The sequence below is a fragment of the Heptranchias perlo genome, chromosome 34 (genome assembly GCF_035084215.1).
Source record: "Heptranchias perlo isolate sHepPer1 chromosome 34, sHepPer1.hap1, whole genome shotgun sequence".
NCBI classification, from domain to species: domain Eukaryota; kingdom Metazoa; phylum Chordata; class Chondrichthyes; order Hexanchiformes; family Hexanchidae; genus Heptranchias; species Heptranchias perlo.
Window position 1 is genome coordinate 24,218,549 of NC_090358.1, and position 24,456 is coordinate 24,243,004.

The window sequence follows — 24,456 nt, forward strand, 5'->3', positions numbered from 1 at the left end:
CAATCTTGTCACTGCAGACAGGGCATTTTAATACCAGTGAGCCGCACTTTTAGCTCGCTATCTATGCACTTGCATTCCTGAGGGTCATTTTGACAAACTCATTTAGAATAAACAAGTTAACGATTTTGTTAATGTAATGAGTACATTAACCAGTTCAACAAAAACAGAGCTCAGTGAAAATTCAACTCTGTTCACACACGTTAGTACAGCCACTCTACTTTTCTTGTACTCGTCTCCAAAGAAGTGTGAGATAAAAACAGAAGATGCTGGAAACACTCCAAGTCAGGCAGCATCTGTGGTGAGAGAAACAGAGTTAAAGGTCGATGACCTTTCATCAGGTGTTGTCAAGCAGCAAGATCCAAAAGAGGCCACTTTGTTTACAAATGTCCCAAAGCTCACAAGGAGAGAAGTGGGGCATCTTCTCCAATCAGCCTACAACGCCCAAGGCCCCACAGCACTTGTTTGATGTAGCAACTTTTGTTCCATCTACCCATTCACGGTGGCAGCTGCCTTCTCTGCTAACAGCAAATAACAGACTTTGGGCGCATGCCTGTTGAAACCAATACAATGCCTCTTTCACATCCATAAGAGTGAGCTGCTATACACAAGTTGCTTTCTCCTTGCAGTGCTGGTACTCAGATAGGCAGGTTGTCGTGAGCAATCTCGAGAGAAATGAAGTGCTGATGCCAAATTGTTCGGCAGCCTCACTCATCTTTGTCTTTGCCTCTGGTTTGGAGAATCTCTCTTCCTCATAGGTAAACCATCTTGTTTGTCAATGCCATCTCGTATCCATTTCAGATTCACACATCAGTTTGTTCATGAAGATCACAGGCATACGTACTTGGGTAAAATTTTGTTATATTAGAAATCAAAGCTCTCTTGGCTTACAGTACATCTTTATTAAGCCATTCCTTGCCTTCCTCAACCTGTTTTTTTTTGGCAGTACAAAGATATAATTTTGCTACACAGGGTGTTCATCTCAAAAGGATTTCATAATACACAACTTCGACTTTTTATTAAACTCATTCCTGTACCTCCAGGTGGGCTACGACCACAGTGTCAGAGTGCTCGGCCTCATGTGGGGAAGGAGTCCGCCAAAAACAAGTGACATGTGAGCAGCTAACGGCCAGTGGAACATTAAGAATTTTATCTCCAGTGGCATGTGGAGAGGAGGAGGAACGACCACCTGAAGAAGAGGATTGTTTATTGCAGTCGTGTGCAGTGTGGAAGAGTCCAGCATGGGGAGAGGTAATGCTGAGAACTATTTGGTGCTCTTTGGTATGAATGATGATCATGAAGAAGAGTCAAGGGGTTGAAGTTCTGCTGAGGCCTATTTTTCGGGCACTGGTTAAAACCCTTGAATGAAATTCATTCGCTGGCCTGACTTCATTTAAACCAAAACTCACCTACGAATTTTACACGAGTGGGTTAACAGTGAGCGGAAAATAGCACTCCGCAGAACTTCAATCCCAAAGAATTTTCCTTGTTGTATTTAATGACATAACTAAGCAGATGTCAGTCAAGTGTAACACATCTCAGGTTTAATATTTCCTGCAGCACTGTTTCGGGATTGCAGATTTCTAGCCCCCAGCAGGTGACAAATTATCTGTAATTCCAAACCTCTGGGTAGATTTTTGTCTTTACCATCTGGGCAATAAGCATGGCCTGAGAGCACTGCACAGCAAATCTCATGCCTGTTACAGAATCTGCTGATTTTCCTTCCTTTAAGTTAAACGGAGGGAAAATCGAGCGGGCTCTGTTACTGCCGTGCAATCCTCTCTGTCAAGTTTTCCTTTCTGTGTTCGGCCTATGCCACCCCTTAGGCTCCAGCTGTAAACTTGGAAATTTACTCCATGGTTCTTCTTGCAGTGTGACCATTTTACTAGAATTTGCCTTTGGGCTGACACCAATGTGGACTAACCAGACTCTGAGAGTAATTTTGACTTTGGTCGATAGTGTAAAACAGGTGATATCAAATCAGCTGCCCGTTATACATGTCTCCCGATTTTCATTTCCATTTACTTCAACGAAATTCGGGAGAGATGTATAACTGACGGCTGATTCAATATCGCCTACTTTACACTATTGTCCAAAGTCAAAATTACCCCCTATATGTGTACCAGAGGACTTCATTAATTTAAGATGCAAAACAGTCATTAGCAATGAAAGTACAACTTCCTGTTTCCCCAAGCTGGATTGAAATGCAAGAATTCAGTAGTGTTGAAGAAAACATAACACAAGGAAATAAATTGGCCATAGTTTTATTTTGCTGCAGCACAACAGCTGTTGGCTAAGATGATAATATGTTGGGGTGGGAGGACATCCCCCATGGGATATTGCTGATGTGGTGCCATATTGTGTGTCATGCCCTGGTCTGTGTTTTGCTGAGAACAGCGATGCAAATTGCTACTTCCACTCTTACTCCTTGAACAGTTGGCCTATATGTGACAGTAAAGTGTAACCTTCACCACACGGACTGCAGCGGTTCAAGAAGGCGGCTCACCACCACCTTCTCGGGGGCAATTAGGGATGGGCAATAAATGCCGGCCTCGCCAGCGACGCCCACATCCCATGAACGAATTTTTTTTTAAATCTTGATCTGATTACACCAGTGCTCCGTGATTCCACAGCCACAGAAACCATTGTGGAAGAAGGAGTTTTCTCCATTTACTGTATCAGAATCAAACTGTGCACATGGTATTCTGATTGGAGTCAGGCGACGCCAACCGTTTAATCTCATTAGTGTGCAGCTCATCAATCATGCACTTCATACCTTGTGCAAATCACCAGCAGTTGAAGCGTGCAAGGTGTGAAATGCACAGGGATTAATAAAGTGCAAATCAACAGGGATTAGAAAATCAGTCACTGACACCATTCTGATTCAGAACTCTGGACATTGGTTGCCTACTGCTTAACACCTGGCTGCATTTAACTCCTAGCTGTCTTGCCTACAGGTAATAAATGAGGTGAGACTGCCAGATGTTAAGTACCATTTCTTACTGGGGATTGAGGCTAAGCACAGTAAACTACTTTTGAACAGTTTTTCTAAACAAGTGCCATTTTGGCAACTGTTTTAATACAGTATTTTGAAGTATTTATGATATTGAGACTGAGATGTCCACAAATCCTAGACAGACTTGCTACAGAATCTGCATTCTCGTGGCGCAGCATTTGCTTGAGGTTGGCAAAGAAGTTTGACCTTGAGGTGTCCCAAAAGGCCCTGCCTAAAATTCAATGGAAAGGAATGAATAACAAATTCACACCAAGGAGACAAATAAAGCGAACAAAAAAAAGAAAGTCACTGAGAAACGTAAAGTGAGAGGTTCCAATACTGAGAAATCGGTAAGAAAACTTACTAAAGTCCATACCAATTTTGGCTAAATGGTGAAGAAGGGGACAGGTAAAGATACAAGAATGCAAAAAGGCACAACAGTAGGCTTCAACTTTGTGTTGCTATTAATGCTCACTGCGAATCAATGTGATTATTGCTACTTAGCATCGAATCTAGATCCAAGCACATGCCAAGAACTCCCCACTGAAACCAAAATAATTGAGAATAAATTTGTCGATTGGCTTTAATGCTTTAGTTTTACATTTTTTGTTCTGTTATAAATTTTGGAACATATGCGCCATGTGCTGTCGAAAACCAAATTTCTCCAGACTTAGAGCAAATGTTTGAACATTTTTCACAAGCACCAACAATTGACTTCTTTGTTTTTGTTTGACAGTGTTCTGGTCGTTGTGTGGGTCACAGTATTGCTGTACAGCATCGTCAAAGTGTATGTCAGTATACAAATGGAACATCAACCACAGAATTTATTTGTGACAAAATAAAGAGGTATTAAGAAAACACTTACTCTAGTTTGTGACACTTCCATTATGTGATAAGTATATTACCAATTATGTGACACAAAGTTGTTGAAAATGATTTATGAATGACATTGAATGGTTTTGAGTTCCACTAATTAAATGTCAGAGAAGTATTTTAAATAGTACTTTAACGATAGCAAAAAATCTGTTTAAAGTGAGCTTTAGAATATCGTTGATGTTAGTTTCAAATGAACAAAATTATTTTCAGTACGTCCTTGAAATTATACAATGGATGTCAATATGTACATCGATATGTGTTATCGATATCTACTATGGAATTGATACATACTATGGATATACACAAAAGATTTGGATATGCTCTGAGGATCTGTACTATGGATATCTATAGACACTATGGATATGATAGCAGTCGATCATTTCAGATGTCATTAGTAGGCTGACTGCAGCATCTGCTCCCTCTGCTGGTGAGGTCACACACTTCCTTGGTTGGGGGGGGCGCGGGGGTGAGTAGTGGAACCTTTGCGTCTGATATTAACTGAGTCACTGATTTATGGTGATTGAATAAATCAAACTTTTTTTTTGTATGGAATCCTGGGATGTTTGACGGTGTTTGGGGATTTGCGTTCTGTGACCTGTCCATTTATACTCAGGCCACTGGTTTACGGTAACCGAATAAAGTCACATTCTGTTTTTATCACATGGAATTCATGGGGAACGAATTTCCTCGTGGCGTAACTTTGGCGGAGTGGGAGAAGCCCCAGTGAAATTCCCGGCCCAGGATTTTCCTGAGATTTTTGCTGATGTTTTACTGATCACGTTCCACGACTCTGTCCATTTTTTCCTGGGAGAAACTGCAAACCAGTGGCATTGATGGTGAGCAAATCTCCCAAAGCCGAAATGTCCTTCAGATGGTCCGACAAACCTTTTTGAAGTTTGGAAGGATCCAAACTGTCTGCCCGCTGCTGCTGCAGTCATTAGTAATAATGTGTTGCAATCCACAGGCCTGTTTCTGCTAGACGATGTAAATCAGATAGATGTAATGTGCAGTGGAGAACAGGACCATGGAGACAATGTGCAGCCACATGTGGAAATGGTTTCCAGTCTCGACGGGTAGCTTGTATCCATAACAAAAATAACAAAGCTGTGGCTGATCAGTATTGTGGATGGCAGAGGCGACCAATCACGTGGCAGCGTTGCAATGTAACCTCCTGCGACGGTAAGTACATTTCTCCCTCGCTTTGTATCAAAAAAAAATTATATTTCGTACAACAAACAGAAAATTTGACTTGAAACATTGTACAGGAAGAAATTCAAATCAAAACAAGTAGCTTGATTTCAACCTATCTTAGCTTTGAATAGAATTGTGCACAATAGGTTGGGATCTCGTTACAATTTTCTTGTATGATAAAACTATGGCAAATTTAAAAGTGAATCATATTTCCATTCTTCACCCTGATGATGTGTCAGTTATTTAGATTTGGATGCGTTGCTTTCAGCTTCTGAAGGAGAATGCACGGACACAACGCGCTACTGTGCACTTGTGAAACGTCTGAGGCTGTGTCACCTGAAAACCTACAAGCAGAGATGCTGCGATTCCTGCAGGATGCTTTAATTAATACACGCCACTCTTCGCTGGATCGTAATCAATCTATAAAAGACTGTGAATGGATTTATACCGTACTCCGTGTAGGTGAACTGACTGCAGTAGAACCTGGTGCAAGTTGAAACAGGAGGATATTTTAATAGTTTTGTAAATCTACTTGTACATACAGAAATGCACAAAAGGTTTCCTTGCTGTTTGTTATGTTAGTCAAATATGTACTGGCTGATTCTTAAAGCAAGGACTTCTCAACAGTTCTGCTTTTCAATCTAATACAGATTTGTTGTGCTTTAGTGTCAATATTTTTTCTAAGTTTTAAGAGATGTGTGTTTAAGTTGCATCACAGAAGTTGGTATGTGAACTATTTACTTCCACCTGGGGCCAAGACTTTTTCTGAATGTCCAAGAGGGCTGATCTTTTACAGTTTTACAGCAAAAACCATGAAAAGCTTTCAACCCAGGTGAGTTATTGGCAAGAGTGTTTATCCCTTTTTATTACTGTAAACCACTTTCATTTCACATCTGATGTTACAGATTTTTTTTAATATTTAGGCGTGTAGACAAAAACAAACACAGAGAATAAAGTATTCAGAAGTTTAGATTTTTTAACTTGTTCCAAAAGCTAATTCAGGTGTGTTTGAATATTAGAGTAAATTAAGCAACCAATCTTCCCAGTGGGAATATCGTATTTGAAGGAAATGCAGTCAGAGAATTGGTTTACAGTGTTGTAGGCTTATCCACCTTCACGTGTGTACCACCCCTAGCAGAGTGGAAACATTGGATTTACTCTATTGTTCTTGATTGTAAAGAAAAATCATAAGTCAGCTACTGATAAAGCACGTTGGGGGCAAAACATTTAAAAGCGATCTCACCGAGTGCCTCTATTTTTAATGCAAGCAAATCATTTATCAGGGTGTTGTCTCCAGCTGGGTTGCCGAAGTTGTAATGCGGTGTTTCTTCTGGTTTTAAAGGAAAAGTAGGAAACCACTAGTAATAAAATAGTTAACACAGAGTAGATGGTTGTAATATGTAATTTGTGGCACAAGTGCATTTTACATTACACTTCAAATCTATAAGGAAACATTCAAAAAATGCAAATCCTTCCTGCCTCTGGGAAGTCTCAACCACTTTCAGTTATATTGCTAATATTTGACCCTTTGCTGTTAACCTAATGTTGCTGCAGAGAGTTGAGGCCTCAGCTTTTCACAGACATGTAATGCATATAATTCCCAGGACTTACACAGGTTAGAATCAGCATGCGGGAATTTTTTGTGGCAGCCCATTATAAAAACCATATGCGGAAAGTGGTTCTTACATTCGTTATTAGAAGAGTAAGTTATACACTGTATATCTGGCATTTTCAGTGTAGAATATTTGTGATGAATATACATATAAAAATGGCTAGTGTTCAGTAATTGTAAGACCCAAATAGTAACTAAAAATGCAATATGTTTCCTTGATGTAGTTTTCTGGAAAAGTGACAAATATAGTGAAGCTATTGTACTCAGACACTTGAGATTCTCTGAGTTTTAGAGGTAATGTTTAGGACCCACCTGAAAAAAAACTGATTTTCCTGTTGCTTCTTTGTAAATTGTAATTGTAAACACATGTAATTTTTATTTGGAACTGGTCCCATGAAACAGTTGCTCTCTAAGTAATACTAAAAATGGTTTCTTGTAACAACTTGGTGAGTGATGAACTCACAAAAAAAACTCTGATTTCCTTGTTATTGATAACATGTTAGCACAGTCTGTAATGTTTTAATTTTGTACACTCCAATATTCAGCTATTTTCACCCCTTATTTTCAAAAGGTCCCTCATTCCACTACAATTCTTCAGCCAAGGGAACAATTCACAAAGTACTTTGTTCCCAGGCTGTTACTGGGCTGGTGCGAGAGACGTACCCAAAGTGGCTCGCTCCTTGATCTTTCTTCTCACTGTTGGGATTAATCTTTGTCTCGCACTTTCCTCCCAGCAGGGTTAATATACTTGTTGTACAGAAAGCTTGAGTGCCAATTCCCCCTTATCCCTATAACATATGCTTGTGTGCCAATACTCTGTCTCACTGTGCACAACATGTAGTTGAAATACTCAAGTAAATTGATGTTATTAATTATATATTACAACTATATGCTTCTTATTGTAAGTCTTTATTGTTACCAGCCCCTGTGTTTCCTTAGAGTGTTGATGTATGTATAGCCCTATTGGGCTTTACTAAAATGCATATTCTGACTACAATAAAGATGACAGAATATTTATTTTTATTACCGGTTGATTCAAATGTGAAATGCAAAATTTAAAGTAACAGCAGAGAAAAACATTTCTAGATCCATGTTACCTAATGTAACAAGGCAGCCCTGAATAGTTCTGTGTAGGGTTTAATATTATAGAACAGATGTTACCACTGGTGCTGCAAAAGCATATTATCAGGAAGTAATTACTCTGAATCTTCCAAGAAGTATTTACTATTAAGTAACAAAATTAGAAACATAATCCCAAATCTAGATTTTGCTATTTTTATAAAATCAGTGGATTATCACAATATCCTAGAGTCCTTTCTTATAATTAATAAGAAGCAAGGATTCAAAAAATCTCGCAATATTATACTTAGCTTACAGTGTCGAATTACGACAGCAATTTTCATGCTGAACTTTGCTTGCTAAAGGGAATCCTTTATAGAATTTTAGTACTCAAATAAAAAAAAACAAATGATACAATGAGTCCTGTACATTGCCTATTGTATCGATTTAATAAATTGTTTTGTTGCCAATTACCAAAATAAATGAAAATCTTGATACATGTGGAGGAAATATGTTCAAAGGGATTTACGGTAATCCAGAAAATGCATGATTACAGAGGTGATCATGCAGGATGTTAGATTCCGTTTGGACATTTGTTATGATAAATTAAAACGACAGTACCAAAGGATTTCTGTAATTCAGTTGGCAAATGGTTAAGGTACGTGTTTAGCAATAAGGCATGTCTTTAAGTTGAGTGTTACAGTATTATAGGCGATGGAAAACATTTATTGTCAGTTCACGTATGGTTCTGCATTGATGAGTGCTCCAATTATGTTTCTGTATACAGCTGTTTTAAGTTGGTCTTTTCCATAAATAGAATGCTGGCTACTTGGGGGAGTATCCTGTGATTTTACATTCTCCGATCATTAATGGGTCTTGACCTTTTGCAAAAGGTTGTGCATAAATTAAGGAAAAATAATTGTAACATATTACTTGTACATATTTATTTTCTGTTATGAAGTGCAATACTGAATGCTGTACATTGTGTGTTATAAAGAATATTTTTGTTGGGACTTTTATTTTTTACTACCAAAGCTTCTGTTTTAAATTGCTTTTCACTTTCTATTTAAAGTTAAAATGCTTATAGCTACATCAAGCACTTGCCAAATTTGTCTAAGTTACTTTCTTCTTCAGACATAGAAATGCATGCTGCTTGATAATGAAATTATCCCAAGGTCAGGTTTTATGTCTAGTTGCCTATAATTGTACTATAATGTCGGGGTGTCCAAACTGCAGCCCATGGGCTACGTATGGCCCTTAACCCTTGCAAATCAGGCTCTCGAAGACCAGACAACTCAGTCCTATTTGAGCTTATGTTTTTTATTCACCGATTTATCTGGTTAGAATTCTATGGTCCTGGGGGTTTAGAAAGGGTTGATTTTAGTGGTGGATAAATCCTGAATCAGAACACCAAGATCTGTTGGTTTCAGCTACTTGAGATATCTGCAAATGGCCTCACTGCACTACTTGACTCGTGGTCCTCCAACATCTCAAATTTAAAACGATCATTCTTGGCCTCACCTTAAATCCTTCCATGGCCTCACCTTTCCCTATCTCTGTAACTTCTTCCAGCCGTCCCCGCACAAACTCTCTCTTCCTCTGACCCGAGCCTCTGGTACATCGCCTCCCTTCTCTTCGCCCCACCATTGGCGGCCGTGCCTTCAGCTGCGTAGGCTCCACTCTCTGGGGTTCCCTCCTTAAACACATTCTGCCTCTCCACTTTTAAGAGTCTCCCTGATCAAACTTTTGGGTCACTCCTTTTAATTATCTCTCTCTTTGGCTCGACGACCATTTTTTTTTCGTTATGCCTCTTTGATGCACCTTTCTACATCAAAGGCACTATATAAATGCAAGTTGTTGGTTATTGTTCAACTTTATATGTGACCCTAAGGCTGCATGATGAGGCCCACAAAGACAACCTGTTTGGACACCCCTGCTATAATGCAGAGCAAGTTTGGGTTGTGCCTAATGTTTCCAACATTGCTTCACAGCTCCTTACAGTTAGAGAGGTTGAATATTCATATATTTTGTAAAACTCGCTTCAGCTTACAAAATTACAATAAACCCACATTGTATTGCAAATATATAATCATGGAAACAATATTTGTGCTGTGTATGTAATCCAGGTTTGTTGTGTGACTAATTTTTTTTTAAACTGCAGTTTAATAAAATTGAACTTTTAACCACCAATATCCATTTTCTAATGAATTAGAAGACTTTCTTCTCATTTATGAATTGTTATTCCTTCAGCCAACATATTATGAATCTGTCTGCCCATCATTGCATTGCTTACTAAGCTGTTAACTCCTAGTTCTTACCTCAGAAACTTGAAAACTTTGTATATTTTTGAAGAGTTTTATCAGTCATTTGACCCCAACATTTTCTTCTCCCAATGCTGGACTGGTGTATCTGTACTTGGTCAATTGGAAGAGTGGCACAGTTCATCCTACAACCACCTTCATAGATGCTGCCAGTTCCACTCCCTGCTCAGCCTATTTAGGAGCATGGATGAGTTAAAACTAACTCCTGACTTTGCTGTGTGGGTCTTTTTCAGAAAGTGACTTGCTATAAAATTAAATGTAATTATTGCATCTAGGTTTTCTGGCAGCTGCTGCTTCTCGTAAAATATGCTCAGCAGATATTTGTAAATCAAGAGAAAAATCCACCAGCAAATGGGGAAATTAGGATATTCTTCATTATTCAATCCAGCACTAACAAATCCCACAGTAAATTTGTTACTGCACAGGAAAAAAAAGACAAGGGAATTTGCTTATCTTGGAAATGGCCTTACTGAGGAGAATTAGGAAGTCAAATGAGTTACAGCCTTGTTCTTCTACCTTTTTGAGATTAACAACCCTGTGGGAGTCTCCTGGAATTAAACATTAATCTCCAGGAATTAAACATTAATCTCTGCAAACAATCCAGAAGATAAATCATAAGGACGTTCAAAGAAAATGAAAAGAAAACAATTTTTTTAACACTTTCATTTATTAGTGATAAAAAAAATAGTGGGAGATGGGGGAAAACAGGCTCGTTGGACGATTCTTGACTGTCAATCAATCGGGTAATGAATCTATTCGCTTTCCAATTGGCCTAGGAAGGCGGGGCACTGCGAGAATGGATGTATTAGGCAACCAATGGCGGGAGCGGAGGGGCGGGCGATCATGTGATAAAACCTCCCGAAACACGTCCAATCAGAGTTGGCAACCCTAGATATGCATCTGAATCCAGATCAACAGATGGGTTGAGAAGCTTTTCATATTTAATGTAATTTATGGGTCCTAAGAGAAATTATATTGTCAATCTCGATTCAGATCCAAGTAGACACAAAACTACAGCACAAGGCTGCCCACTGGGTAACACTGTTTGGACGATCCCACTTAGCAGCTCAAAGCATAAATGTGTGTGAGAAATGAAAATGCCCCCGCTCGTCCAAGGGCCCCTAAAATCTACAGGCCTCTTGACCACATTCCTTGCACAAGTCCACTAGGAGTGCTGCGGAAGGCCTGAGAATGGGGCCAGATCCCGGACATGCCAGGTCTCGGCCTGCTCTCCACCTTTCCAATTAGGGGTGTAACCTCTGTCTGCCCCACACATGGTCCCCTGCATCACAGGGCATGTGGCAGGTGAAAGGATTTCCCAGGCCAGGAAATTCCTCGGCCCCGGCCAAGCTTACGCAGGAGAAATAAGGCGTCCTGGCCTCCTGCCCAGTCTATGTGGGGGCCCACCTGGGAGTCTTAGCCAGGACCCCTGAAGAATTATGCTTGCCTTCCTATCTCATTGGGCAGCTTTACAAGGGGCAAATAGGGCCTTAAAAATTGTACTTCCATCTGGGGCTGAGGTGGAAGTAGGGTTGCCAACCAGGAGAGGGAGTCTCCTGAAATCATTCTCACTTCAAGCAGGTTCATTTCTCGGACTGCCTCCAGCTTTACTCGCAGGAAGTCAGAACGCAGTGGCCATGCTGTAAGGCAAGGACAGAACATACCGCTACTTCAGCGCAGCGTAGGTCAGGCTGGCGTGGGTCTACCTGCCCTAATGCCTTGCGCATCGGCAGGCCGTTCCTCAACCTCGCCAAGGCGGTGCTGACCTCCCCCGTGGCTCGGAGACAAGAGGGGATTCCTGGGGATGGCCCTCCATCTGAAATTTAAACAGGCCGAACCAATCTACATGAAGGAAGAGAGAATCTGAATCAGCGAGTTTCAGCTCCGGGCAAACGATATGAACGCTTTGGACCAAACTTTAGAAAGGTCAGAAACACCTCTTAAAGGATAGCGTATATGTAAATAGCCCAGTATTTAAAGGGGAATTCCTCTTTTCCCAATATAATCCTTCTCAATACCATTTTTGTTTGTTATTGCTCCTCGTCTCCTGAAGCCACCGACTCGTACTGGGGTACATTTCCCCTGGCACCGACTCGTACTGGGGTACATTTCCCCTGGCACCGACTCGTACTGGGGTACATTTCCTCTGGCACCGACTCGTACTGGGGTACAGTTCCCCTGGCACCGACTCGTACTGGGGTACAGTTCCCCTGGCGCCGACTCGTACTGGGGTACAGTTCCCCTGGCGCCGACTCGTACTGGGGTACAGTTCCCCTGGCGCCGACTCGTACTGGGGTACAGTTCCCCTGGCGCCGACTCGTACTGGGGTACAGTTCCCCTGGCGCCGACTCGTACTGGGGTACAGTTCCCCTGGCGCCGACTCGTACTGGGGTACAGTTCCCCTGGCGCCGACTCGTACTGGGGTACAGTTCCCCTGGCGCCGACTCGTACTGGGGTACAGTTCCCCTGGCGCCGACTCGTACTGGGGTACAGTTCCCCTGGCGCCGACTCGTACTGGGGTACAGTTCCCCTGGCGCCGACTCGTACTGGGGTACAGTTCCCCTGGCGCCGACTCGTACTGGGGTACAGTTCCCCTGGCGCCGACTCGTACTGGGGTACAGTTCCCCTGGCGCCGACTCGTACTGGGGTACAGTTCCCCTGGCTCCGACTCGTACTGGGGTACAGTTCCCCTGGCACCGACTCGTACTGGGGTACAGTTCCCCTGGCGCCGACTCTGGGGTACGGTTCCACAGGCGCCAGCCGCCCCCGGGAGGCCATTCTCACATCATGTGATTGAATGTCATGTGATCACATCACATGATTGAACCTCCAGAAATACGTCCAACCAGAATTGGCAACCCTAATCTATGTTGCTAATTCAGATGAATCTGATTAGCTGTTTTACCATCAAAATTGCTGAATACTTTCCAGCATAATAATAAACCTCCTTTTCCCTTTCTAGGTCTCTGTTTCATGTCTCTTACTGTTGCTGACAGGTGATTAGTCCTTTACACATACTGGTCTTTACTCATTACGAGGAACTGCATGAGAGTGATTCACGATTAATTTCCCTTTAATTTTCCACCACATTCTGCTCAACAGCTCCCCCTGGAGCCATTGCTGAAATCCGGCATCACAAATGCAAACCTGTGTCCTTATGTCCTATCACTTAATGATACAGAGCAATAAATCTCCAGTGTGTCATGTCGCTGCACTTCCCATTGGACTTTATTTGAAATAAATATCATTATTCTAGTATAGCTTGGCCACTGCTTCAAGAGAACATTAATGAGCAAATATATTGAGTCTTCAGTGAACAAAAAAATTATGTTTTGACTAACTATATTTATACATTATTATAAACTACAGAGATTAAAAAATGTTGCTAGATAAGAATATATATGGCTCTAACGCACTTTCTAGACCGCTACCTGATGTACCCATGATGGAGGTGTACATGTATGGAGGGCAGGTGAGAACTGTTGGGCTTAACAATTAAGTAGTGTGTTCACTCCATGCCAACACATAAAGAATGGGCAAATTATTCAAGGGCTCCTGGTATCTGTGGAGCCAAGCCTATGCGTGAGTCACCTCTTCCATGAAAATAGATGTAAGGCAGGAAAGTTGAGATGTGAGAATACTTAGATTAACATATACGGATTCCTATTTTTTACAATTTCTATCTATAAAACATAAGAAAAAATTGTGTGCTGTTTCAAGCCATCTCATGGTCAATGGTGATCACATGACCTTAAATCTTAAAACAACTCATTGGCTGCATCTGAACAGATGACCATTTGTTCCACGTTTAACTGTAGTGGGATTCAGCAGAAAGTTGTTTGGACAGAATTGGTTCGTTGTCCCTGGGAACCATGTGACCTTTTCCATGGTAATTACTGCTCATTGGCTTTGATTGCCTTGATTGTGGGAGCCATGTGACTGAAAAATCTCATCTACCATTGGTTTGTGGGATCTGCTTCTCATTGGTCCATTTAACCATCTGACTGCGGCAAAGACTGACATAAGGATAATGTGACATTATGGAGCAGTTTCAACTGATTTTTCTTGGGCTTCAAAAAAAATTTCCCTTCAAGAATGTGTTACCAGGCCCATGAATAGAATATGAACTTAATGGGGAAGGTTCAACATTTTCTTCACATAAATTAATGGAGACTAGTAGATATACTGTGGCATCGCTTATGGGTAGCCTGGGCCTGGAACACAGATTCTGATGTTTACTGTGACCCAGCTGCAGCCTAAACTTGATAGTTTGCCCATCACTGTAATAAGTACAGATGATTGAGGCTATTCCATCTATCTAGCTCATCCTCCCAATGAAACCTGTGGTCTCCCAATTGCAGCATCTCCCTGCTTTTTAAATGATTCCAGAAGTTCTTCAGCTGTGATACTCCCTGAACCGATCAATGGCCTGTTAACTCTCACTCTCACGGCTCGCAGGTGAGGAATGTCTTGGGGGAAGTACCACGGGGCTGCTAGGCCAAGTGGATCATACCCCAGAATCACTGTTTCCAGCAGGAAATGGGAAAATCAGTCCTCAAAGTGTGCGACTCCATCCATTTAGTGTACATTACAATGAATCTGTTTTTGTCTAGAGGGATGAGTTGGGGTTTTTTTTTGGATCATCTCATCACTTGGATACTGGTGATGAGAACTAATTTTAAGACCTTTTCACTCATATGAGATCTTTTTGAATGGAGGGCTAGAGTTCAGTCATATTTTTGAATATAGCCCTATAGAAGGGTCTCCTTACTATGGAGCTGCCAACACTCCACAATGAAATGAAGAATGAGTTTATTGGAAATCACACTTCTCTTTATCTCTCTACGCGTGCATGTTTGGGTTTGCTGCTCTGCGAGGGGGTAAATATGTGCCTTATCCATGGCTTCCTGTGCCATCTAGTAATGGGACAGAAAGAAGATTGGGTTCAAGCCAAGCTCATGATCTCACACTTCTGTTGAGTACAAACCTAACTTACCAAACAGATTAATGTGTTCCTCTACATGCCATTGGCAGGACCAGAATCCAGCTATAAAAGTGAGGTAAGTGTTTTGTACACAGCTAAGTGAGAAATCATAAACTTTGACTGCCATCTGGCTTCATTGATCAATCTAAAGGATATCACTATACTGCTTTAATAAAGATTTAATGTGATACAGAAATTCTTATTACATGCAGGCAGAGTGAGTTAAGATCTGGTAAATCAAAATTATAACGGTGCAAGTGTGTCATACTGCATTATATGTTACAACCAAAGGCAACATAGGTCCAAACGTAATTACACCATTGCTTGGACATTAATGTTATTTTTTTATACATTCTCAGGATGTGGGCATCACTGACGGCTGGCATTTATTGCCCATTCCTGGTTGCCCTTGAGAAGGTGGTGGTGAGCCGCCGCCTTGAACCTCTGCAGTCCGTGTGGTGAAGGTTCTCCCACAGTGCTGTTAGGGAGGGAATTTCAAGAATTTGACCCAGCAATGATGAAGGAACGGCGATATATCTCCCAAGTCAGGATGGAGGGGGACTTGGAGGTGATGGTGTTCACAATTTTCACATTGTTATTTGACACATATGGAAGCATTTTAATTCAATTTTCGAAAATTGTTCTTTGTTATTATAGGTCTTAATATGAATCTGCTGGTAACTCAATCTTAGTCCAAATGAATAGCCTGTGGTGAATAACACAATAAAACTTTGAACCTTTCACAAATCATGGGGCAAATGGTTGAGTTAGTTATGTTTCAGTTTTTCCATTTCTGGTCTCCATTTCTCCCGCGTCTCCTGAAGGCAGTGACTCACGCTGGGGCACAATTCCACCAGCACTCGCAAAACCTCCGCTGGCTGTTCAAGTGTGAGCATACACAGTGAGTGCATGGAGACTGGGTAAGGACAGGATCAAGCCTTTGCTGTGAACATACCTGTACGAGGATATCACAGCCTAGATATGTGATGACGTCATGCCCATTTTACAGGTGTAAAACAGCTGCAAAAGCATCGAACATGGCGGGCGGCAAGTCGGAAGTATGCCGCCCACCATATTGGTATAGGCATCAAAAAATGCCTTCAGGGCCCATGCCTGAAACAGGCAGTAGTCCCTTTTGCAAATGCAGATAAGGGGCCTAACGCCTGTTTGATGACCTTCATACCAAATCGGCTTGCCCTGAATGCAGCCGGCGCACATGGTCTACATACGGCCTAACCAGCGGTCTTTAAAGAGAGCGCTGCTGGCCGCCAACAAGAAGGAAAGTTTTGTGAAATATACTTACCTGAATGTGGAGTTGGAAGGAACAGGAGAGCACCTCCTGGCTCCACTGCAGGTCTGAAGACCGTTGCCAGCTCCTGAATGCCACCCCCCTCTCCTCCCCCAATCACTGTTCTCCATCTCCAGGTTTCTCCCCCCCCCCCCTCACCCCATCACCTCTCCCGGCCGCCATCCCCTCCATCCCGATTGCTCCCCCCATCACCCCCGTCCGAGGACCTACCGGAGGGCCGACGACACAGCGGCCCGAAATTGCAATCCTCTTTGACGGTGAGATGCCTGGGAACGCCCAGCAGGTGTCTGCAGCTCGCTGGTCTCATGTAAATGAGACCCATGGCCCACTCAAACACCAATATCGGGTGGGCCATGGGCCTAACTGGTCCAGCACACGGATCAATCCAATTTGCAGACCCAAGTATCTATGTTAAAATGACAGCTCTTACCAGTCTGGAAACATGGTAGGACTCCTTAGAAACAAAGCATTACATTAGATATTTTATTGATTGAGTATTAAGTGCAGGAGCAATGATAGAGCCACTGAAAAGTAATAAAGAACTTGTATTTGTATTTGTACAGCACATTTCACTTTCTTACAATGTTCCAAAGTGTTTCACAACCAATTAATTTCCCTGTTTTGTAGGTAATGCTAATTTGCACACAGCAAGGCCCCACAAGCAGCAATGAAATAGCATCAAATGCATAAAAGAGATAAAACGGTAAAATTATGCTATTAATTCAATAATATAGAAAATCAAATATAAAATTCTTGCAGCATAGTTGCATATATTTTTGTTACATTGGCCCAGAATTTGCTGGAGAAATAATGGGAAGTTTAATGGCGCTCGCCGTTATTAGTGTGCAAATCGTCCAGCAATTTGTGGCGAGGAAGAGATACCCCGTGAGTTGCGAATCGCCACAAATTGCTGAGTAATTTGCGTTGCTCCGCCTTTAGTCTCGCAAAAAGGACCGCTCGCCCTCAACCTCCCCGTGAGTTTCAAGAAATTGCTGCATTTGCGCAGTAAATACGAATTAAACTCGTCGCACAAAGTTAGGACAAGAACCCTCTCAATTACAAGATTTATGTTCCTGGAATTCCCCTCAACCGCTCCAGCCCAAAAAGGGAACAATTAAAACTGTGGAATCTCATTCCTACAGGTAGTAAATTGTTCCTAGAGATTTTTTAAAATTTAAAATTTTAAAATATTTTTCTTACTTTTCCTTTCTGTATCTTTTTTTCTTTCTCAATCCAATCTTTCTTTCCCTCTCTTTATTTCTCTTTCTGTACCTGATTTGACTCTAATTCACCCTATTTCCTATTCCGTTGTTCTACTGTTTCTTTCTCTATCCTTAAATCTCATCAGCAAGCACTTCCAGCAACTTACAGGGCAAAATATTTTCAAGCTGAAGGGTGCAGGATCTAACGGGGCACAAGATCAAGATCACAAGATCTGCTCCAGCAAGATCTGGGCCATTAATTTTTAGAGCATTTAATTTTTAGAACTCCAGTAACCAAAAGATGAAGAACAACAAAATGTGAAAGGATCAAATACAAATCAAATTCATAACAGACATCTAAGCAAACAATATAGACTTCATTCATAAAATTTACAGCCTGGAGCTTGCAGAAGTTATTGGTGATAGTCTTCCAGATTGATTCAATATTTTGCCCCCAGTAAATATTAAAGGGTTAAACAAAGTTGTTTCCTTATTTAAAATTGTTCCATCCCGAGTGTTTTTTATTATGATTTTCGTCTGGATACATTTAGAATAAAATGTTATTTCAGTAACTGTGTTCAGTTCAAATCATTATTTTCTAATGTTACACAACTCATTTTATAATTCTTAGGCATTATAAAACTGTAACAGCTGCAGCTAAACATCAGTTTGCAAACATTAAATAATATCTTACTTCATAGTTTAGAGTGAACAAACCTACAAATGACTCTTCGCAGCAATAGTGGGCAAGTGCTCAAGCTGCTAGTATGATGCTCACCATTTTAATAGAGATTTTACTCACTTAAAATGAAGACAAGGGGGGCTATTTTAAACCCCAAGAACGGGTGATTTGGGGGCGAGTCGGAGTTGAAAATAGTTGTTTTTTTGGGTCGCAACCGCAAAATATTTGGACTTTGCATTCCCAGTGGGAAGCCTGTATTTTTACGGGCCAACGTTAAACCCGGAAATAAAGTCGGGTTGCAGTTGCAACCCAAAAAACAACTATTTTCAACTCCCAAACCCCCCCCCCCCCAACCCACCCATTCTTGGGGTTTAAAATCACCCCCCCCCCCCCAGGTAACCAAAACTGACAAGATATAGAGAGTTAAAATACATCTGTTGATTGGCAGCAAGATGCCCTTGAGATGCACCATTGGACCTGATTTGCTTTGTAAACGACAGTCTCACATTGATTGGATGCTTTCAGGGAATGATCAACAACTGCACTCAAATCTTTCTTCGGTTCCATTATCGTCACTGGCAACCCACCCATTGGAGACACATAGCCCCTGTTTCCATTAGCAGCATGTATTACCTTACACGTCTCCAGACCAAGCTCCATTTGTCAATCCTTGACCAATCTTACGGTCTAATTTAATATTTTCAATATCCTGTACAGTAGACACCTGATCACATAACTTTAGTGTCATCAATACATTTTGTAATATTTCTAGGAGTACCCAACACCATATATTTTCTGAATCAAGTCAACAAAAGAGGGCTGAAAAGAGATTCTCTGTGAAACTCCAATAGCCACTGTCTTCCAAACAAAGCCATCTGCTTTTGATGCTTAGCCAGTGTGTTGTCTATCCAGCTCTTTTACCAGTGATGCTTTGTTTTGTGCCTTCTTTTAAAAACCACAATGCAGAACCTCATCAAAACCTTTTGAAAATCACGATAATACTTACTGGATATATATTCCTTATCCACTTAGTCATTGTCTCAAAAGAATTCCAGTACACTTGTGATGCATGACTTATTGCTTCTAAAAGCATTCTGTCTTCCTCTTATGACCTCAATACTCTTTGATGAACATTGATGGAATCTTATAAAATACCTTCTAGAATTTCCCAGCTACAGATGTCAGACTAACTAATCGATAGTTATCCAACGTGACAATTTGGGAAGACTCCTGAATTAATGGGGTGATTCTGTGATTCCAGTGGGATGCAGTGCTCATAGGAACTGTGGGTCAGAGAATTTTGTTTACAATATTACAGCCCTATCTCCAAACTGCAAGCACAGTGTCCTCGCTGGAATCACAGAATCACCACTTTCTTACATAACTGTCGATATACAAGGTAATTTTAAAAAAAATAATAACTAGAAGTTGTCTTTGCTTGCTACACTTAATAATGGAGATTGGAGTCTAGCTGTCATAATAATGCAGGCAGGTTCTTTGATCTGTAGATTAATCAGAATGCAAATTGCTGGTCCTTTGAAAGACGATGAGCATTTTATTTGTGTGACTCCAACTCATGCCAGTATGTTAGTGAAGTATCAATATATGTACATCCGAAGCTATCAAGGGAGCTTTGTTCTAGAAGTCCAAATTGTACATTATTCAAAAGAATTAAAAGGTATGCGTGAACTGGACAAGATGTGACTTCACTTGTTGTATAATTTGAAAAGTAAATGATCCATCATTTGGTCAGGAGAATTTTGTTCAACCGTTAAAATGATTAATTTCTTAATTGCCATGAGATTGAGAAGAATCTATGAAATCATCGAATTACCCTGTTTTAACATGAAAATAAAGACAGACATATAATTTAGGAGCAGTACTATGGTCCCCAGTTCCCTGCTTTGTACTGCATCATCCATGAGAATGGGCTAACAGTAACATCATGAGAGGTCATCTCCCACAAAATATCCATGAGAAACTCCATCGAAAGCTACTAAAAACTTCAAGGAGTTTGAAGTGCCTCTTGTTTTGAAATAGTTTATGTATTATGTAAGTCAAGTAAGTTACTACTGGTTTCATATCTTCTTGCTTCTGTGTAATTATCTTTCTTGTAAATAAATCTGCCTATTAGTTTTAGCCTGAACATAATAGTGTGTTATTTATCTTTTTTTGAAATAGACAGGATAACATGGTGCACATTCCATATGGCCTCTTGAGTGTTACAGCATAATTAAGAAGGAATTGTTAGTTTTGTGGCATGCTATCCCACAAGCCATCCATAAGGGTGCAGATCCCAGTTCATAGCAGACTCAGCTTATTTGCCAGGAACACTAGTTAAAAGTGCTAGGAGAAATCCCAAATTGTAACACCAAGTTCATACCTCAATCCTTTTGGAATATTAGCACTACATGAGCAACTCTCCAGTTCTCAGGTATAACTCCTGTAATTAGGAATCTCTTGATAGTGTTAACCTATCTCATCATTCAATCCTTTAAGTATTCTAGGGCATATCTAATCAGGGCTATGCACGCAGAGATAGTTAAGCTCCAAATTCAAGAGGCTGCACTGGTGGTGCCAGTCAGTGTTTTGGGCAGGTGACTGGATTGCTGTACGCTGCAAGTCACGGCAGGATAAAAAATGAGATTAAAAAAGTGTTAGGCTGCTTGTCAAGGAAGAGTAATGTTAATGTCCCCAGTCCAGTAGTCCCCATTTTTAGGGAGTAGCTGTGCCCCCGACACTCCCTGTGCCCCTATACAATGAGTGAATTAGTAAGTCAGTGGTCTGGTCTCCTGTAGTTGCATTCTTAAAGCTGCCTTTCGGTTCTGAAAATCCGTTGAAAAGTTATATTTGCTGTGGTGGAAGCAGAGATATTTAGTTGCATTTCATTCATTGCATCAGATTATTTTGACGTGGAAGCTGCCATTTTTTCATAGCTCCATAATATTTTTTTTTAATGAACATTTTTTTACAGTTGATGGCTGCTCTTAACTCCCAACACCAACTTCCATGGGCTCTAGGAGCTTATTACAATTCGTATGAGGGGCTACCCTTTCAATTTTCAGCAAGCTCGCACCCCCCCCGCCCCCCCCCCCCCCCCCCATTACTGGCATTGGTGCCCTGTAGCTTTCCTACTTTGAGTTAGTTTACAACACAAGCATAATTATATCTACATCCTTTGTATGTTATAGAGCCAATTTCACTAGGTCCAAAACCCATCCACATTCTTCAATTGAAAAGACCGAAGTGAAGAATTAATTTAACACATTAGCCATTTTCTGATCTCCCATGACCATAAGGCCAACCTTGGCCATTGGGCAACTAATCTGGTCCTTAACAATCTGCCTACTTCATACATCTATATTAAATATCTTAGTCTGTTCCCACTTCCTGTCTATAAAACCTCACCTCCTGTTTTCATGTTTTTGTCACATTTTTATCTCAAGTTTTCCCATTATATATTTGTATGTTCACATTTATAATAGAAAGCACCTATATAAACTTGTCACACTGTAATTACATCTCCCAATTCCTCAGCCTGTACTGCACAGGAATCTAGTGCTCTGAACATTTCTACTTCTCCGCCTCCCAAACTGCAGTAAGTTTCAATATTTGTCAATGAACAATAATATCTTTTGTTCATTTTACTTCTGACCTCCTTGATTGAGCCATTGTGCTCTAAATCTTGTTATTTTTCTTCTTCTATCAGAGGAATATATAGCACGTTTCTTGAGAACTTAAAATGTTTTGATTTTTCTTCTCTTGTTTCACTTTCCAAATTTAGCCAGTTAATCGTACCTATCACCCTCCTGATAGCCTTAAGGTTTGCCCTTCCACAGTATTGCATCCTCGTTATATTGAGATAAAAATGATAATTTTTGGACTTAGCTGTCCCAGCGGGTAACCCAATCAGCCGAGATCATTTATCGGAAATTCAGGTTTACTCTGCTCGTTGTCTTCTGTGCATTTAAATTAACGATTGGAAAATTATGAAGAGTATTCCCAGCAAGTGCGGCTCTCCTCCAGAAACAAGAGGTCTGAAAGGTATCCCTAAAAACTCATCACATTGTTTCTAACTCAACACCTTCTTCCTCGTGACTTCTAAACTTTGGAATTTCCTTCTCTCTCCCTCAGTCACTTGCAATCAACAATCTCTTTAAAACCCAAGCTTGTTGTCGCCTACTTACTGCATCTTGATTTCTCTCATCTTGTCTCTAGTGGTTAAAGTGGAATTTGCTGAGAAACGATACTCGCCACCCTCACCCTGATTAACCTTTGGCCTGTCGTTGTAGCTTTTAAGTTTCCCTCTGCAATCTTTGGTACTGCTAACTTGTAGAGATATGGTGGTAGAAATTGGTATAAAAAGGCATGACACTGACCAATTTAGCAGTGGGTCGGGCTGCGTCCAATCTGCACAAGCATTCGGCTCATTGCTAAATTTGTTGGGCCCATTTTTTAGGCGTTCCGGGCTGCTGCTTAGAACAGGCGTTTGACCCCTTACATATGTTAATTAGGGGCCTAACACCTGTTGAAGGACCCTGTGCCAAATCGGGCTGCCCAGCACCGGGCCTGCACCATTCAGGTTTGCCAAGTGTCAATGTGCCCTGGCAGCTCGCCTCGACTATGTAGATAAGGCCCAAGGACCAATTTCTAGTGATCCTCGGGCCTCTGTCTTCAGGTTTTTCCTCTTAATGGGCAAGTAGTGAGTGCTTAAATAAATTTCTTCAGTGTGAATTGGTTAAAATAAAAAAATACATAGAGACATGCAGTTGGAAGAGGGAGGATCTGTTTGATACTTAAGTTGGGATCAGTGCTATTGATGTTTGCTTTTACCTTCTGAGGTGATATATTCTCATGATGTGGAGCGGAGAAACTACGCCATGTTCTCCGCAGCCTTCAACATGTCATCAATGATGACGAACACCTCGCTATGGCCATCCCCACACCTCCACTACTCACCTTTAAACAGCCACCCAACCTCAAACAAACCATCGTTCGCAGCAAATTACCCAGCCTTCAGGAGAACAGCGTCCACGACACCACACAACCCTGCCACGGTAACCTCTGCAAGACATGCCAGATCATCGACACAGATACCACCATCACACGAGAGGACACCACCCACCAGGTGCACGGTTCATACTCCTGTGACTCGGCCAACGTTGTCTACCTCATACGTTGCAGGAAAGGATGCCCCAGAGCATGGTACATTGGCGAGACCATGCAGACGCTGCGACAACGGATGAACGGACACCGCGCAACAATCGCCAAACAGGAGGGTTCTCTCCCTGTCGGGGAACACTTCAGCAGTCATGGACATTCAGCCACCGACCTTCGGGTAAGCATACTCCAAGGCGGCCTTCGAGACACACGACAACGCAAAATCGTCGAGCAGAAATTGATAGCCAAGTTCCGCACCCATGAGGACGGCCTCAACCGGGATCTTGGGTTCATGTCACACTACACGTAACCCCACCAGCGAACAAATGTTATCTGTTTTTAATATAACGGGTCATTGACTGTCTTCCTTCTCTCTTTTTTTTGGGGGGGTTTGTATATTCGGTGGCCTTTTTAGGTGACACCTTCCTGTCTGCTCAGTGATTGCCTTGGCAACGGGCAGTAATCACCAGGCATTGTTCTGTGATTTTCAAATGCGAAGGATTCGAAAATTTCATTTCCACACCGTTCACCTGACGAAGGAGGAAGCCTCCGAAAGCTTGTGGAATTTAAAATAAATTTGTTGGACTATAACTTGGTGTTGTAAAATTGTTTACGATATATTCTCAGTCACAGAGTCTCCTGGTGCCACAATGTCTCACACACGGATACAAACAGCTTCCTCTGTTTGGAACCACAATATTATTCTAGAGAAATATTAATAAGTTTTTTTTAAAAGAAAGCTGGAGCCCAGATACATGAACAACTGCAGAACCTCTTCTATTATTTTAAAAAATAAAGAAAAAGAATCAATATCTTTCTTAAGGTCTCTGAACAAACTATAGCTGTACAATCAGCATAAATCCTTTAAACAATTTTTCTCATGTTGGTCATTTAAAATTAAGACCAGACACTGGGGAGAAACCCAAGTGTATTGGACAATGCTGGTGGAAAACGATGAATAAACAGGACCTCCCAACAAGGCCACTGAACTGGCCTGGGTCTTGTGATTCTCCAGCGCCTGCCCCCCCCCCTCCCCCACCCCCACCCCGACTCGTACTGCACTTCAAG

General features: G+C 41.4%; 1 protein-coding gene across 3 annotated transcripts in view; it reads left to right on the plus strand.

The window, feature by feature from the left end:
* The window catches only part of adamtsl3 (ADAMTS-like 3), a 481,218-nt gene extending 471,298 nt beyond the window's left edge, over nt 1-9,920 (plus strand). For 2 of the 3 annotated variants that reach the window (XM_067971609.1, XM_067971611.1), the window contains 4 exons: nt 1,041-1,248; nt 3,729-3,838; nt 4,833-5,047; nt 5,328-9,920. In XM_067971609.1, the coding sequence (XP_067827710.1) occupies nt 1,041-1,248; nt 3,729-3,838; nt 4,833-5,047; nt 5,328-5,443 (649 nt within the window). In that variant the 3' untranslated portion in view covers nt 5,444-9,920. Of the gene's footprint in view, nt 1-1,040; nt 1,249-3,728; nt 3,839-4,832; nt 5,048-5,298 lie in introns of all 3 variants that reach the window. The other variant, XM_067971610.1, reaches the window with a different exon arrangement.
* Nucleotides 9,921-24,456: the final 14,536 nt, after the last annotated feature.